At 49.6% G+C, this 16,584-nt stretch overlaps 2 protein-coding genes across 4 annotated transcripts in view; one reads left to right on the top strand and one right to left on the bottom strand.

Moving 5' to 3' along the window:
- SYT11 (synaptotagmin 11) overlaps positions 1 to 2,907 on the top strand; it is a 9,886-nt gene extending 6,979 nt beyond the window's left edge. Inside the window, exon 5 of the mRNA XM_041477989.1 lies at positions 195 to 2,907. Within this exon, the coding sequence (XP_041333923.1) occupies positions 195 to 505 (311 nt within the window). The 3' untranslated portion in view covers positions 506 to 2,907. The remainder of the gene's footprint in view (positions 1 to 194) is intronic.
- Positions 2,908 to 7,552: 4,645 nt separating this feature from the next.
- RIT1 (Ras like without CAAX 1) lies at positions 7,553 to 16,542 on the bottom strand. 3 transcript variants are annotated; one of them, XM_041477983.1, is made up of 5 exons: positions 16,357 to 16,542; positions 14,046 to 14,102; positions 13,075 to 13,148; positions 11,633 to 11,824; positions 7,553 to 9,939 (listed from the first exon to the last, which is right to left on the bottom strand). In XM_041477983.1, exons 1-5 carry the CDS (start codon positions 16,454 to 16,456, stop codon positions 9,673 to 9,675), a joined length of 690 nt encoding a protein of 229 aa, XP_041333917.1. In that variant the 5' UTR covers positions 16,457 to 16,542; the 3' UTR covers positions 7,553 to 9,672. The 3 variants fall into 3 exon arrangements, with proteins under 3 accessions (XP_041333917.1, XP_041333918.1, XP_041333919.1); XM_041477984.1 differs by having other exon boundaries at positions 7,556 to 9,903; positions 16,357 to 16,539; XM_041477985.1 differs by lacking the exon at positions 7,553 to 9,939 and adding an exon at positions 10,842 to 11,237.
- Positions 16,543 to 16,584: the final 42 nt, after the last annotated feature.

The raw sequence follows: 16,584 nt of genomic DNA, 5'->3' as shown, positions 1-16,584 counted from the left end.
AGCCCCCCACCCCCGTGCCCCGGGCCGTGTCACTGGGCCGTGTCTCCCCGCAGACCCCTACGTGAAGGTGAACGTTTACTACGGCCGCAAGCGCATCGCCAAGAAGAAGACGCACGTGAAGAAATGCACGCTGAACCCCGTAGCCCCCCACCCCCGTGCCCCGGGCCGTGTCACTGGGCCGTGTCTCCCCGCAGACCCCTACGTGAAGGTGAACGTTTACTACGGCCGCAAGCGCATCGCCAAGAAGAAGACGCACGTGAAGAAATGCACGCTGAACCCCGTGTTCAACGAGTCCTTCAGCTACGACATCCCCGCCGAGCTGCTGCCCGAGCTCAGCGTGGAGTTCCTGCTCATCAACCTGGAGCGCAGCACCAAGAACGAGCCCGTGGGCCGGCTGGTGCTGGGCAGGCACAGCGCCAGCGCCGCGGGCAGCGAGCACTGGCAGCAGCTGTGCCACGGCCCCGGCCGCGCCCTGGCGCGCTGGCACAGCCTCAGCGAGTACTGAGGGCGGCGGAGCCCCCCGCCTGGGCTGCGGGACACACACAGCGTGCGCGGGGGGCAGCGGTGGGCGCCGAGGGGCTGCGACACAGACGGTCGTGCGTGGGAGGGAAAGGGTTAAAGTTGTGCTTGGGTGGGGGGGTCTGCAGGGCACGAGATTCTGTGACAGCAAATATTCATTAATGATAGGGAAAATAATTTAAAAATCATCTTTAGTCGATGGGGTTCTGTAGGGCACGAGATTCTATGACAACAAATATTCATTAATGATAGGGAAAATAATTTAAAATTGTCATTAGGTGACGGGGTTCTGTAGGGCACGAGATTCTGTGACAACAAATATTCATTAATGATAGGGAAAATAATTTAAAAATCATCTTTAGTCGATGGGGTTCTGTAGGGCACGAGATTCTATGACAAAAATTCATTCATGGTAGGGAAAATAATTTTAAAGTTGTTGTTAGGTTGTGGGGTTCTGTAGGGCACGGAGATTCTATGACAAAAAATATTCATTTGTGGTAGGGAAAATAATTTAAAAATTGCCTTTAGGTGGTGGGGTTCTGTAGGGCACGGAGGTTCTATGACAAAAATTCATTCATGGTAGGGAAAATAATTTTAAAAATCATCTTTAATTGATGGGGTTCTGTAGGGCATGAAGATTCTACGACAACAAAAAATCATTTATGATAGCAAAAATAATTTTAAAATTGCCTTTAGGTGGTGTGGTTCTGTAGGGCACGGAGATTCTACAACAAAAATTCATGATAGGAAAAATAATTTTAAAATTGTCTTTAGGTGGTGGGGTTCTGTAGGTCACAGAGATTCTATGACAAAAAATATAAATTAATGATAGGGAAAACTAATTTTAAAATTGCCTTTAGGTGATGGGGTTTTGCAGGGCACAAAGATTCTACGACAACAAAAATTCATTAATGACAGGAAAAATAGTTTTTAACAGGGGTCTCTTTAGTTGATGTGGTTCTTGCAGGGCACGAAGGTTCTATGACAAAAAGTATTCATTAATGATAGGAAAAATAATTTTAAAAAACTCATCTTTAGTTGATGTGGTTCTGTAGGGCACGGAGATTCTACAACAACAAAAATTCATTCATGGTAGGAAAAATAATTTTTAAAATCATCTTTAGTTGATGGGGTTCTTGCAGAGCACTAAAATTCTACAACAACAACAAAAATAAAAGGGGAATAAATGATAAGAAAAATAATAAAACAAAAAGGGTCTCTTTAGTCAATGTGGTTTTTGCAGGGCACGGAGATCCTATTACAACAAAAATTCATTAATGATGGGAAACTTAATTTTAAAAAATCATCTTTAGTTGATGGGGTTTTGCAGGGCACTAAGATTCTACAACAACAACAACAAAAAAGGGAATAAATGACAAGAAAACCAATAAAAGAAAAAGGTTCTCTTTAGTCAATGTGGTTTTCAAAATCCTACAGAAAGAAAAGGTGAATAAATGATAAGGAAGAAATAATCAGGAAAAAATTGTTCTCTTTAGCTGATGTGGGTTTTGCAGGGCACTAAAATTTACCAAAAAAAAGAAGAAAAGATGGGGAATAAATGATAAAAAAGATGAATCAAAGATAAGAACGAGATCATTTTAGAACAAGTTCTCTTTAGCTGATGTGGGTTTTGCAGGGCACTAAAATCCTCCAACAAGAAGAAAAATAAACCATGGGGAATAAATAACAGTAAATAATAATTAAAGAAGAAATAAATAACAGAAAAGGTACCACAGACATCCGTGAGTGTAATCACGCTATTGCATGGCTGCTGCAAACGGAGCCGCGGAGCTGCCGGCTCCGAGCCGCTCGTGCTGTGTCACTTGGAGCTGTGTTTGTGCCCGGCCTCCTCTCCCTTCTTGTTTTGCTGCCCTTGTTCTTGCACTTCTGTTCCGAGCTGGGCTGCGAGTCCGGCCGCGTTTCCAGTGGAGCTGGAGGGAATTCTGCACTGGCACGGAGGGAAAATACAGGGAAATGGCGCTGGGCTGCGCAGAGAGCGATGCTGCTCGGGCACCGGGGGGCTCGTGCTGCTCCTGGGGCAGAGGCAAGGCTGGATCCAGAGTCCAGACCCCAGCCCAGGGCTGGATCCAGAATCCAGACCCCAAACCCAAATCCAGGGCTGGATCCAGGATCCAAACCCAAATCCAGGGTTGGATCCAGAATCCAAACCCAAATCCAGGGTTGGATCCAGAATCCCAAATCCAGGGTTGGATCCAAAATCCAAGGTTTGATCCAGAATCCAGACCCCAACCCAGGGTTGGATCCAGAATCCAAACCCCAACCCGGGTTTGATCCAAACCCCAGTCCAGGGTTTGATCCAGAATCCAAACCCCAAAATCCAAGGTTTGATCCAAAATCCAAACCCCAATCCCGGGTTTGATCCAAAATTCAAACAGGGTTTGACCCAAAATCCAAACCCCAAATCAAGGTTTGATCCAAAATCCAAACCCCAACCCAAGGTTTGATCCAGAATCCAAACGCAAATCCAGGTTTGATCCAGAATCCAAACCCAAATCCAGGGTTTGATCCAAAATCCAAACCTCAACCCAAGGTTGGATCCAAAATCCCAGGTTTGATCCAGAATCCAAACCCAAATCCAGGGTTTGATCCAAAATCCAAACCCCAAATGAAGGTTTGATCCAGAATCCAAACCCCAATCCAGGGTTTGATCCCAATCCAAACCCCAACCTAGGGTTTGATCCAAAATCCCAGGCTTGATCCGAAATCCAAACCCCAAAATCCAAGGTTTGATCCACATTTTTTGATAATTTCTGGTAATTAATTCCTGATAATTTTCTGATAATTTCTGACAATTAATTCCTGATAATTTATGATAATTAAGTCATGATAATTCCTGATCATTTCTGATCATTCCTGATAATTTATGATAATTTATGATAATTAAGTCCTGATAATTTCTCATAATTCCTCATGATTTGTGATAATTAATTCCTGATAATTTATGATAATTTATTATAATTAATTCCTGATCATTCCTGATAATTTTCTGGTAATTCCTGATCATTCCTGATCATTTTCTGATAATTTCTGACAATTAATTCCTGATAATTTCTCATAATTCCTGCTAATTTATGATAATTAATTCCTGATCATTTTCTGATAATTCCTGATAATTAATTCCTGCTAATTTCTGTTTGATGGCAGCACAGAGCTGAGCCAGGCACAGGCCCTGGAGGCAGAGCTTGTCCACGCCAAGGTGACAAAGCTTCCCTTGATCCATTCTGGAGCCAGTTTGATCAGAAATGATCCTGCAGCCACCAAAACACGGGGCAGCTGCCAAGACAGGGCACAGCCTGGCACCCAAAATGTGCCAGGGCTGGATTTTGGGGCAGCCCTGAAGTGCTGGCTGTGCCCCAGCCCTGGGGATTGTGCTCAGGGCACGGGCAGAGGTGGCAGCAAATCGTTCCTGGTGAATTGAGCTGCATTCATTTAATTCAGATTGTTCTGAGCTCTCCAGTGCAGATGGAGAAGCAGAATTTGGGTTTGCAGAGAGGCTCCTCAGCAGCCCCAGGAGAATCTTGGGTTGCTCCCAGGCTGCTCTGAGCCCTCTGGGATGCAAACAGGAATGCAAATAACAGATTAAATTAAAATAAAAAAAAATTAAATTTAACTACTTAAAGGAGTGGACTGGTAAATTTTAGATCCCTGTTGGGAAAATGATCCTTTTCACCTTTTCTGCCCCGAAATGGGAAGGAGTGAGCCAGGCTCTCCTGCTCCCAGGGCAGCAGCACTTTCCCAGCTCCCCCCTTTGGCATCTCCTTTCTTTTTGGGAAGTTGATTTTTCTCTCCTGCAGCTCCATCTCCCCCAGACTCCAACGTGGATCCCCCTCCCACCCCCACGAGCAGGATTTCTGCCTGGGCTTGCAGTGGATTTTATCAGTGAGGTTCTGGTGGATTTAGCAGTGTCTTAAACTCTTTCTGGCTCAAACTCTGTGGCTCAGAGAATGAGCTCCCCCCCTTTTGGAAATTAAATCTCTTTCAATCCTGATTTTTTGCACTAAGCAATTGTGTTGCTGCAATTCAAGCAACTTTTCCTCAGAACATGCTTTCCACCAGCACTCCAAAGATCTGACCAGGACCAAGAGCAGCAACAAAATTCCCTTCTCCCCTTGGTGTGAAAAGCATGATTAAGCCTAGATGATCTTAAGATTCCTTTAGTTGCAAAGGAAAGATGAATTTCTTGTCAAGGAAACATGCTCAGGGTAAATAGACTTAGGTTATTGGGCAGGTAGGAGTAGCTCCAACACTCTTCTGGAATAATAGGGAACTGAAAATGTGCAGATTTATATTTTTTAAAACATAAAATAGACAGTAAGTGACAGCAGACTCACTGTAAAATCTCCCAGGTGTGGTTATTCTTTACCTTGTGTCTTCTATTGTAAAATGAACTTGGACAGTTACAACTTTGTGTGGAAAAAAATAATAATAACAAAAAAAATAAAAAGAATAAAAGGCAAAAAAACCTAACTCAACCTGTGTGAAACTGCATAATGCTATAAGCTAACCTACATTCTGTAATGCTACCTTGTATGTTGAATTTGTTAATGCACATTGAGCGTGCAAATAAAAATTAAATCACTTTAATCTGGCTGCCTGTGCCGTGTGTGACGCCGAGGGTTTGCTCCCACAAATCTGCATTCCTGCTGGAAAAGTGCATTTAATTCCCAACAGCACAAAGTGCAACAGAACCCTGAAATGCACGTGAGACATGAAATGGAAGCAGCTCTGGAAGGGAGAGGGGCTCGGGGTGAGCTCGTGTGAGCGTGCTGAAGGAGCCGGCCAGGAGGATGGAGGATGGAGAGAGATTATTTATATTTTATTTATAAAAACCGCAGTGCCAGGACACGGGGAGCAGCTGCACGCTGACAGCCAGGGGCTGCAGGAGGGGTTTGGGGCAGGAATTCCCCCCTGGAGGCCCCGGCACGGAGAATTCACCCCCGGACCCCCGGCAGTGCCCAGGCCAGGCTGGAGCCGCTCGGAGCCACCTGGGCTGCTGCGAGGTGAGGCTGGACGAGTTTCCAGGTCCATTTCAACCTAAACCATTCCAGAATTCTGGGCTAACACTTCCCACTTAAGCCTTGCTTTATTTTTTACTTAAACCTTGCTTTATTTTTCACTTAAGCCCTTCCCACCCCAACCAGTGTGGGATTTTTTTGGGCAGACGTTTATTTAACGCTGCTATTTCCCCTTCATTTCCACGTTTCAGGATGCTCCGTCCCTTTCAGTGATTTATAAACACATATAATGAGTTTATCAGGGAAATAATCAGAGTTATTGAGCGGTTGGCTGAAACTGTTCAATCGCTGATTATCTGCTACTTCTGGGGCAGAATGTGAAAGGGAAACGTGAAAGGGAAACGTGAAAGGGAAACGTGAAAGGGAAATGTGAAAGGGAAATGTGAAAGGGAATCTCTCTCCACCCTTCTCTGCTGGACTCCTGCATCCAGCCTTTCAAAACCCGCGCGTTTCAGGTTCTTACCCCATTCAGCCGGCCAGAAACAAAAGGATTTGCATCATAAAAAGAGGGGGAAAAAAAAGAAAGAAAAAAGCGTGAACAGAATGGGTTCACAAGGCATGAAAAGAGAAATGGTTTCGTGGAGGGCGTGGAAGCTCAGCCCCGGCTCTCTTCCCACTGTGGGGAGGGATGAAATTTGACAAGAAAGTTTCTTCTGTAGCAAAAGTTCCATCTCCATTTCATTCTCAGGTTCTGCATTCAGAGCTTTCTGCCCCATAGATCCTGAAATCCTGCCCCAGAGATCCCTTCTGCCCATAGATTCTGAAATCCTGCCCCAGAGATCCTGAAATCCTGCCCCATAGATCCCTTCTGCCCCATAGATCCTGAAATCCTGCCCCATAGAATCTGAAATCCCGCCCCATAGATTCTGACATCCTGCCCCATAGCTCCCTTCTGCCCCATAGATTCTGAAATCCTGCCCTATAGATCCTGAAATCCTGCCCCATAGATCCCTTCTGCCCCATAGATCCCTTCTGCCCCATAGATCCCTTCTGCCCCATAGATTCTGAAATCCTGCCCTATAGATCCCTTGTGCCCCATAGATTCTGAAATCCTGCCCCATAGATCCTGAAATCCTGCCCCATAGATCCTGAAATCCTGCCCCATAGATCCTGAAATCCTGCCCCATAGATCCTGAAATCCTGCCCCATAGATCCCTTCTGCCCCATAGATTCTGAAATCCTGCCCTATAGATCCCTTCTGCCCCATAGATTCTGAAATCCTGCCCTATAGATCCTGAAATTCTGCCCTATAGATCCTGAAATCCTGACCCATAGATCCCTTCTGCCCCACAGATCCCTTCTGCCCCACAGATCCTGCCCCATAGATCCCCTGTGCCCCACAGATCCATCAATCCTTCCCCATAGATCCTGACCCACAGATCGTGCCCCATAGATTCCCTCTGCCCCACAGATCCATCCCACCCCACAGATCCCTACAGTTCTTTAAATAAATGTTTGGGGTTTTTTTTTAATTAGTCTTTTGGAGCCCCAAACCCTCGAGGTGCCCCCTCCCTTTTTCCACCCTCACCCAGCTGCATTTGGGTTCTGAAAAAATTCCTGAGGAACAGAAATTTAAGAAATAAATTTATTATATTTTTTAAAAAATATTTTTATAAAATAGAAAAAATATTTTAAAATATAAAAATATTTAATTTCTATTTCATTTGCTATTTATAATTTTATATTTATGTATTTATAATTGTTCATATTTTTATAATATGTTATTATATTTTGTCTCACCCATCCCAGGAGATTAAAAATAGAATAAAAGTTTTTGAAATTGCCCCATTTCTGGGTCAGAAAAAGGCTCCTCCTGCCCTCCTTGGAAAATCACCACAAAGAAAAGCAAGAAAAGGTGGAAAATGTTCACATTTCAACAAATTAGCACCAGACTCACTGAATTTTTAGGCTTTGAATCACTTAAATGCCATTTTTTTCCCCAAATTCACAACGAACTTTCCTCCCTCAGCACCCCCACCACAGACTGAGACATCCAAAGCAAAGCTTTGTATTCCAAATTATATTTATTGTGTCAAATAAAACCATCGTTCTGTGTACAAATTTATACAAGACAAAAAATAAAACTCTTAGAATAACACTGTGTAAAAAAAAAAAAACAAACCACCAAAAAAACCCAAAACAAAACCAAAAAAGTGCTGGCTGCTCTTCTGCTCTGTGAATTCTAGAAGCAACAGGAATTAGTAAACACCTAAACTGCACTGCAGGACTCGGGCAAGGCACAAAATTCCATTTTTTAGGGGTGGAAATGGTTTTATTTTCCCCTGCCAGGCTCCTTTAGCTGATGGGATTTTAAGGAAAAGAACTGGAAAATTCAACATCAGCATCAGGGCCTGGATCTGAAGCTGACAGACCCAAAAATGCCTCAGAGCCTCTGCTCAGCTCATTCCTCCTCCTCTTCCTGCAGGTTTTGGCCTTTTATCTGAGTTTTAGCAGAGTTTTATTTGAGTTTTAGCAGAGTTTTATCTGAGTTTTAGCAGTTTTATCTGAGTTTTAGCAGAGTTTTATCTGAGTTTTAGGCAGCTTTTCATCCAAAAATGAGAACATCAGTGATGGCTGCTCAGGAAGAGTCTGGAATTCTGAACAATCTGAATTCTCCTCAGTCATTTTTTTGCTTCAATCTGAATTTTCCAAGGCATTTTTTGGAGTCTGGGATTGCTGCCAGAGCAGCGTGGCACTGGCAGGAGATGAAATGGAAAGCAATTTAAAGGTTCAGCTCATCACAAAGCAAATATAAAATGCCACACTTCTCTTTTGTTGAAGTTTTTCACAAAGGAAATATTCTTCAAACCGACAGGCACAGGATTTCCAGCCCTATCTTAGGTAACAAGGAGGTTTTTTTACATATATATATATATTTTATAGATTTTTTTAATCCTCACTTCCTTTACCAGCCCTTTCACACCTGGATTTTCAGTCTGGGGGCACTGGCAGAGCAGCACAGACCTGACAGGGATCAGGAGGATCCCTTCAGTCTGATCAGCTCATTCACCCTGAAGGATCTCAGAGAAATTTGCTGGAATTTTTCTCTGAATTTGGCTCAGAGAAATGAATTTTAAGCAGGTCTGAGTGAGCCAGCTGGGATCTTGAACAGCAAAATCCTGAGGAGCTCCAGGCACTGCTCCCAAAAGTGCTGGAAAATCCAGAAAATGCAATCAGCCCCAGGGCACAGAGTCCCCCCGTGGGGAGGATCTGCCTCACCAATGAATTCTTTTTCAGGAGCATCACAAGGAGCCTGGCTCACCTGCCCAGGTGAGCTCAGGAGCTGCTGGGTCCAGAGCCTCAGGATCAGCAATTTTCCCTGGGAACACCTCCCCAAAGTCACTGCTGCCCCAGGATGGCCCAGAAGGGGCTGAGGAAGGCAGGGCCCCGTTCCCAGCAGGATTTGGGGCAAGGCAGGAGCTCCAAGCTGGGCTTTGTGCAGCACACCCCTCTCCAGGGCTGCCTGCAGCAGGAATCCCACTCTGGTGTCCCTGCACTGCTGGGTGGCATTGGAAGGAAGGGGATGCTCAGAGTCACCGTGGCACTGAGTGCTCTGGGTGGCAGCCTGGGGCACTGACCCCAGTGGAATCTTCCAGGTGGAATCTGTGATTCTGCCTTGTCTGCAGCACTGATCACTTGGATGGACTTGCACACGAGGATTCCACGTCCGTTTTCCTGGAAAGAAATCACGAGGGCACGAGAAATTCTGGGACCCCAAGGCCATGACACTTTGTTCAGCCTCTCACACTGTGGGCTGAGCAGCAAAATGCTCTTTTCCAGCTGGGAAAAGCACAGATTCAGTGAGGCTGGCTCCAACCCCAGCAATGTTTTGCACAGTTCAGCTCCCGGGTTGCCGTGACAAGGACAAACGCTCCAAAGTGCAGGGCCACCGACCCAGGGGCCTCGGTGGCTGGGGGCAGTAAAAAAATGACAACAAACAAAGCACAACTGTCACTGGGGGTGAAGTTCAACCCCCAGAATCAAGGCAACATGGTTCTGAACAAAAACAACCGGCAGGGCCAGGCAGTGCCCCCCGGAGCCCCCTCAGTGTCACCCAGCCCCTCAGGTGCCACCAAAGGTCACAGCTTTTGTCCTGATCTGCAGAGCAATTTCCTCTTCAAGTGACTGAATCCTTCTTCCTCCTGAAGGGGGACTTGAGTCTTTTCCAGACGCTGCTTTTGGGCTTGGATTTCCTCTCCAGGGCCACCACGGCCTCCCTCTCCTTGCGGCGGATCTCGCGCACCAGCGCGTGGAACACGTCGTCGATGAAGAAGCGGAAGGCGGCCGACGTCTCGAAGAAGGGGCAGCTGAACTCCCTGGCCAGGGCACAGCCTTCCTCCTTGGACACCTGGCAACGAGTGCACAGCCTGCTCAAGCCCCAGAGCTGGAAGCCAAAGCCCAGGAGTTCATTTCTCCTTTCCCTGGTTTGCTCTCTGTCCCTCTGCTCCAAGCACGGATCGTTTCCACCCGGCCCCGAAGGTTTCCCCTGCTCAGGCAGAGCCTCCCTCCCCTTCCTCCCTGGACACCTGGAAAGGACTGCACACCCTGGAAGCCAAAGCCCAGGAGTTTATTCCTTTGCCTCTCCCTGTTTTGCTCTCTGTCCCTCTGCTCCATTTCCACCCAGCCCCAAAGGTTTCCCGAGGATTGATTCCACCCCTGCTCAGGCAGAGCCTCCCTCCCCTTCCTCCTTGGACACCTGGACAATGAGTGCACAACTTGATCAGGGAAGCCAAACCCCAGGAGTTTATTCCTTCCCCTTTCCCTGTTTTGCTCTCTGTCCCTCTGCTCCACTTCCACCCAGCCCCAAAGGTTTCCAGAGGATTGATTCCACCCGTGCTAAGAGAGATCCTTCCTCCCTGGACACCTGGAAATGAGTGCACACCCTGGAAGCCCAACCCCAGGAGTTTATTCCTTCTCCTCTCCCTGTTTTACTCTCTGTCCCTCTGTATGGACACTCCAAGCCCTAACAGAGAACGTTTCCACCCAGCCCCAAAGGTTTCCTGTGCTCAGGCAGAGCCTTCCTCCCTGGACACCTGGAAATGAGTGCACAGCCTCAGGGTTCCATGAGTGCACACCCTGCTCAGGGTTCCAGCAGACTTTGTTTCTCTCAAACTTAAACTCTGAGTTCTTTACTGTGTGATCATACACACTTCTATTCAAACTACAGTTCTACCATTCCATTTTGGAAGGCTTCAGGTCAAATGCAGTTTTCTCTTGTTCTGTCAGCACAGAGATTCTCTTCATTTCTCTTTGTCCCTCTGCTCCATTTCCACCCAGCTCCAAAGGTTTCCTGTGCTCAGGCAGAGCCTTCCTCCTCGGACACCTGGAAAATGAGTGCACAGCCTCAGGGTTCCATGAGTGCACACCCTGCTCAGGGTTCCAGCAGACTTTGTTTCTCTCAAACTCTTGAGTTCTTTACTGTGTGATCATACACACTTCTATTCAAACTACAGTTCTACCATTCCATTTTGGAAGGCTTCAGGTCAAATGCAGTTTTCTCTTGTTCTGTCAGCACAGAGATTCTCTTCATTTCTCTTGTTTGTGTTAAACTAAGTTCTTTACCGTGTGATATTACACACTTCTATTCACACTGCACACTCCTAATCTCAGTTTTATTAATCCATTTTGGAAACTTTCTCCACAGCCTCAGGTCAAACACAGCACTCTCTTGTGGGTCAGTGCCTTTATGTACAGAAAGTTTAAAATCCTCAGTAACCAGGGTTTCAACAGACTTTGTCTCTCTTAAACTCTGAATTCTTTACTGTGATGTTCCACACTTCTAGTCAAAATGCACATCCCTAATCTCAGGTTTATTAATCAATTTTGGAAGGCTTCAGGTCAAATGCAGTGTTCTCTTGTTCTGGCAGCACAGGAGGTCTGAAATTCTCAGTAGCCATGGTCCCAACAAGGAACAGACTTTGTTGCTGTGACTGCTACAGGCACCATTCCTTCACGGTGAAACCATGGCCGCTCCCGGCACGGAAACACCAAACCACCAAAACAAGAGGGAAACCACCAACCCCTCCTGCCCCACGGCCCCTCCCAAGAGCAGAGCCAGGGAGGCTCCCGGGGCTCACCTGGCGCAGCTGGCTCAGGTCAGACTTGTTGCCCACCAGCACCACGGGGGTGTCGTCGGTGCGGCGCACGCGGTAGATGAGCTGCTTGAACTCGCGCACCTCGTAGAAGCTGCGCCGGTCCGTGATGGAGTAGCAGATGATGAAACCTTCTCCTGCCCTCATGTACTGGTCCCTCATGGCTGTGAACTCTGCCTGCAGACACAAAGTGCCATTGTGGCTCCATGCAGTTCCAGGGGTGTTTTAGTTCCATGCACTTCCAGGGGTGTTTTAGTTCAAATGTTCAATTATAAATTGAATTGTAGGGATGTGCTCCCCTACTGATGGAGTGACTTCCATTATTCTTTGCTTAAGAAAGCAAAAAGCCCAATATTCCTCTCCCAATCTGATAAAAAGACACCTCATAGGACCTCTGGAACTTCACCTCAGACCTGGGGATGCTCGACTAGACAGAGACCAAGAGGTCCAGCCTGGGTAACTCACCAGAAAAAGAAGATAATAAAGGAAATAATCCCTTTTGTGGGGTGTTTTGTGCTGTGAACTCTGCCTGCAGACACAAAGTGCCATTGTGGCTCCATGCAGATCCAGTGGAATTTTATTTCCATATGGTTCCAGTGGTGTTTTAGTTCAAATTTTCAATTACAAATGGAATTGTAGGAATGTGCTCCCTGTTGATGGAGTGACCAAATTATTCTGTGTCTGCTTAAAAAGGCAAAAAGCCCAGAAGTTTCTCTCCCAGTTTGGTACAAAGACACCTCATAGGGCCTTTGGGACTTCACCTCAGGCCTGGGGCTGCCTGATCAGACAGAGGCCAAGAGGTCCAGCCTGGGTAATTTGTCAGACAGTAATTCACTAGAAAAATAAGAGAACAAATGAAATAATCCCTTTTGTGGGGTGTTTCAGCAGGAGCAAGGACCTCTTTCCCCTAGCTCGGTTTTTCTCTGTAAGAACTTTGTTATTTTATCTTTATTAAACCTTTTTCTGTTTCCAGCACTGCCTCAGAAGCCATCCTGCTCATTTTGTGCCATCTGGGGAGCTGGGCTGTCTCAGGTGTGCTGGCTTCTCTGAGAGCAAAGTTTTGGGTTTTATAGTTAGCAGTCTTGTTCTGGTTGTAATTATAATTTGTTATTTTTGTAGGTGTAAAAATTGATTCTCTTTTATTGGAACAGGTAAATTGAGGAGTGTTTTTTGAATGCTGAAAAACCACTTTTTAAAGCTGATGACAACAAGAAGTTAGTTTCCTGGAATTACAGAAAGAGAAGGAAGTCTAGCTTGTAGATATTTCCTATTTTTTATGATTTTGGTGATTTTCCTGAGGTGCTGCTGGCTCAAGCCCTGAATCTGCAATAAAACCAAACCAAACCAACCCAAGCCAAGCATTCTTTGTGCAGGATTTCTGCACCTGGTCATGCCAGCTGCTCTCAGTTCTCCTGGGATGCTCATACCTGTCCTGCTGTGTCCAAAATATCCAGGTTGGCAGGCTCGTCGTCGATGCGGATCCGGATTTTATAGGCATCCTCTGCAGCCCCAAAAAATTGGGATACAAGCACAAAACTCATCAGCTCACAAAGGAAATGCTAGCCCAGAACCACCCAGCCTGCTAGGAGCACTGGAGTACCTCAGTCTGAGATTGATTTCAATTAAATCAAGTTCAATTTCTGATTGTTCTGGCGTGATTTAAAAGCCATGTGCTGTTCCTGTGCCCACAGCCCAGAAACTCATTTTGGTCAAACACAGAGGAAGAACATTTTGTTCTTTGTTCTGGGCAGAGCTGGGACACACTGGGGACACACACAGGGACACCTGGGGATGCTCAGAGACAGACAGGAACAGCCAGGGACACCCAGAGACCCCCCCAGGGACCCTCAGAGCCCCCCAGGGACCCCCAGGAACAGACAGACTGGGGACAGACACTGGGACACCTGGGGACAGACTGGGACCCCCAGAGACACTCATGGACACCCAGGAACACCCAGGGACACCCACAGACACTCATGGACAAACAGGGACACTGAGAGCCCCCCAGACTCACTCAGACCCCCCCCAGGGACCCTCAGGAACAGACAGGAACACCCAGGGACCCCCAGACTCACTCATGGACCCCCAGAGCCCCCCGGTTCCCAGGGCTGGTCCCCCCCAGCTCCCTCAGCCTGTCCTGGGCAGGGACCCTCCAGGCCCTGCAGCATCTTTGTCACCCTGCAGGAGCTGCTGTCCCTGCGGTGCTGAGGGTGCAGAGCTGGCCCAGCCCTGCGGGGCTCGGCACTGCTGGCCAGCCCTGACCTGCCGCTGAGGGACCAAAGATCCATCTCCTGCCAGATTTACGGATATCTCTGCACTGGATCCTTTGAAGCAACGGGCTTTAAGAGCTTCACGTGCCCAGGGAATGAAGGAAGGAATGAAAAGAGCTTTTCCTCACCGATGGTGGGGTCGTGGTCCTCCGGGAAGCGGTGGCTGATGAACTGCATGGTCATGGCTGGAGGCACAAAGCGGGCAGCAGCTGAGCGCTCGGCCCCAGAAACCCGGACAGCAGCGAGCCCGAGCCACGGCAACCGGGCAAACCCGGCAGGGAAAACCCGGCAAACCAGGCAGGGCAAACCCGGCAGGGCAAACCCAGCAAGGCAAACCCGGCAAAACAAACCCAGCAAACCCGGCAGGGCAAACCCAGAAAACCGAGCAAACCCAGCAGGGCAAACTCAGCAAACCCGGCAGGGCAAACCCAGCAAAGCAAGGCAAACCGAGCAAAGCAAACCGAGCAAACCGAACAAAGCAAACCGAACGGAGCAAAGCAAGGCAAAGCAAAAGAGCAAAGCAAACCGAGCACAGCAAACCGAACCCCGAGCCACGGCAACCGGGCAAACCCGGCAGGGCAAACCCGGCAGGGCAAACCCAGAAAATCGAGCAAACCCAGCAAACCCAGCAGGGCAAACCCAGAAAACCGAGCAAACCCGGCAGGGCAAACCCGGCAACCGGGCAAACCCAGCAAACCCGGCAGGGCAAACCCGGCAGGGCAAACCCAGAAAACCGAGCAAACCCAGCAAACCCAGCAGGACAAACCCAGCAAACCCGGCAGGGCAAACCCAGCAAAGCAAGGCAAACCGAGCAAAGCAAACCGAGCAAACCGAACAAAGCAAACCGAACGGAGCAAAGCAAGGCAAAGCAAAAGAGCAAAGCAAACCGAGCACAGCAAACCGAACCGAGCAAAGCAAGGCAAAGCAAACCCAGCAAAGCAAGGCAAACCGAGCAAAGCTAACCGAGCAAACCAAACCAAACCCAGCAAACCAAGCAAAGCAAACCAAACCGAGAAAAGCAAGGCAAAGCAAACCGAGCAAACCAAACCAAACCCAGCAAAGCAAACGCAGGAAAGCAAACCAAACCGAGCAAAGCAAACGCAGGAAAGCAAAGCAAACCAAACCGAGCAAACCAAACCGAGCAAAGCAAACTAAACCAAAGCAAACCGAGCAAATCAAACCGAGCAAAGCAAACCGAACGGAGCAAAGCAAGACAAACCAAAAGAGCAAAGCAAACCCAGCAAAGCAAACCCAGCACAGCAAACCGAACGGAGCAAAGCAAGGCAAAGCAAACCCAGCAAAGCAAGGCAAACCGAGCAAAGCTAACCGAGCAAACCAAACCGAACCCAGCAAACCAAGCAAAGCAAACCAAACCGAGAAAAGCAAGGCAAAGCAAACCGAGCAAACCAAACCAAACCCAGCAAAGCAAACGCAGGAAAGCAAACCAAACCGAGCAAAGCAAACGCAGGAAAGCAAAGCAAACCAAACAGAGCAAAGCAAACTAAACCAAAGCAAACCGAGCAAAGCAAACTAAACCAAAGCAAACCGAGCAAAGCAAACCGAGCACACCAAACCAAACCAAAGCAAAGGCGGGGCTGCCACCGGCCCGGGGATGCTCCGCCCGTGGCCTCGGGCGGGACGGGCTGCGGGACGCGGCCGGAGGCGGAAGGGGATGACCGGGACAGCCCGGGAGGGGCCGGGACAGCCCGGGATGGAGCAGGGACAGCCCGGGAGGGGCAGGGACAGCCCGGGAGAGGCAGGGACAGCCCGGGAGGGGCAGGGACAGCCCGGGATGGAGCAGCCGTGATGGCCCAAGGGGGGCCGGGACAGCCCGGGAGGGTCGGGGAGAGGTCGGGACAGCCCCACGGGGACACCCCAGGAGGGGTCAGGACACCCCGGGAGGGTCGGGACAGCCCGGGATGGGCAGGGACAGCCCGGGAGGGTCGGGACAGCCCGGCAGCGGCGGCGCCGCCCTCAGAACGCGGCTCTGGTCACGGCCCGCGCCCGTGGCCTCAGGCGGGACGGGCTGCGGGACGCGGCCGGAGGCGGAAGGGGATGACCGGGACAGCCCGGGAGGGGCCGGGACAGCCCGGGATGGAGCAGCCGTGATGGCCCAAGGGGGGCCGGGACAGCCCGGGAGGGTCGGGGAGAGGTCGGGACAGCCCCACGGGGACACCCCAGGAGGGGTCAGGACACCCCGGGAGGGTCGGGACACCCCGGGAGGGTCGGGACAGCCCGGGATGGGCAGGGACAGCCCGGGAGGGTCGGGACAGCCCGGGAGGGTCGGGACAGCCCGGGATGGGCAGGGACAGCCCGGGAGGGTCGGGACAGCCCGGCAGCGGCGGCGCCGCCCTCAGAACGCGGCTCTGGTCACGGCCCGCGGCTCCCCCCGGCCCCGCGGGATGCCGGGGCCGGCGGCGGCCGCAGCCCCGCACTCACCGCTCTTGCCGACGCCTCCCGCGCCCAGCATCACGAGTTTGTACTCGCGGGACTGCCCCGCGGCGCCGCCGCCGCCGCCCGGGCGGGCTGCGGGCTCCATGGCCGCCCCTCAGCGCTGCCCCGCGGCCGCTCCGAAATGGCGGCGGCGCCTCCGCCCCACTGCCCGCCCCGGCCAGCGCGCCTGCGCGGGCAGCGCCACGACGGCGGCGCGGAGGGGACACAAGGGAA

The sequence above is a fragment of the Pyrgilauda ruficollis genome, unplaced genomic scaffold, assembly GCF_017590135.1.
Source record: "Pyrgilauda ruficollis isolate IOZ18807 unplaced genomic scaffold, ASM1759013v1 scaffold427, whole genome shotgun sequence".
Lineage (NCBI taxonomy): Eukaryota > Metazoa > Chordata > Aves > Passeriformes > Passeridae > Pyrgilauda > Pyrgilauda ruficollis.
Note: the sequence above shows the minus strand (reverse complement) of the source record. Positions and strands in the feature narration are given on the sequence as shown.

What these genes read in the sequence shown, in the direction of transcription:
- RIT1 (XM_041477983.1), bottom strand. Translation starts at nt 16,456, where the DNA reads ATGGAGCCCGCAGCCCGCCCGGGCGGCGGCGGCGGCGCCGCGGGGCAG. An exon ending in TTTTGGACACAGCAGGACAG is followed by an intron (nt 11,825 to 13,074) that starts GTATGAGCATCC and finishes TTGTGTCTGCAG; the next exon opens with GCAGAGTTCACAGCCATGAG. An exon ending in ACCTGAGCCAGCTGCGCCAG is followed by an intron (nt 9,940 to 11,632) that starts GTGAGCCCCGGG and finishes TTTGGCTTCCAG; the next exon opens with CTCTGGGGCTTGAGCAGGCT.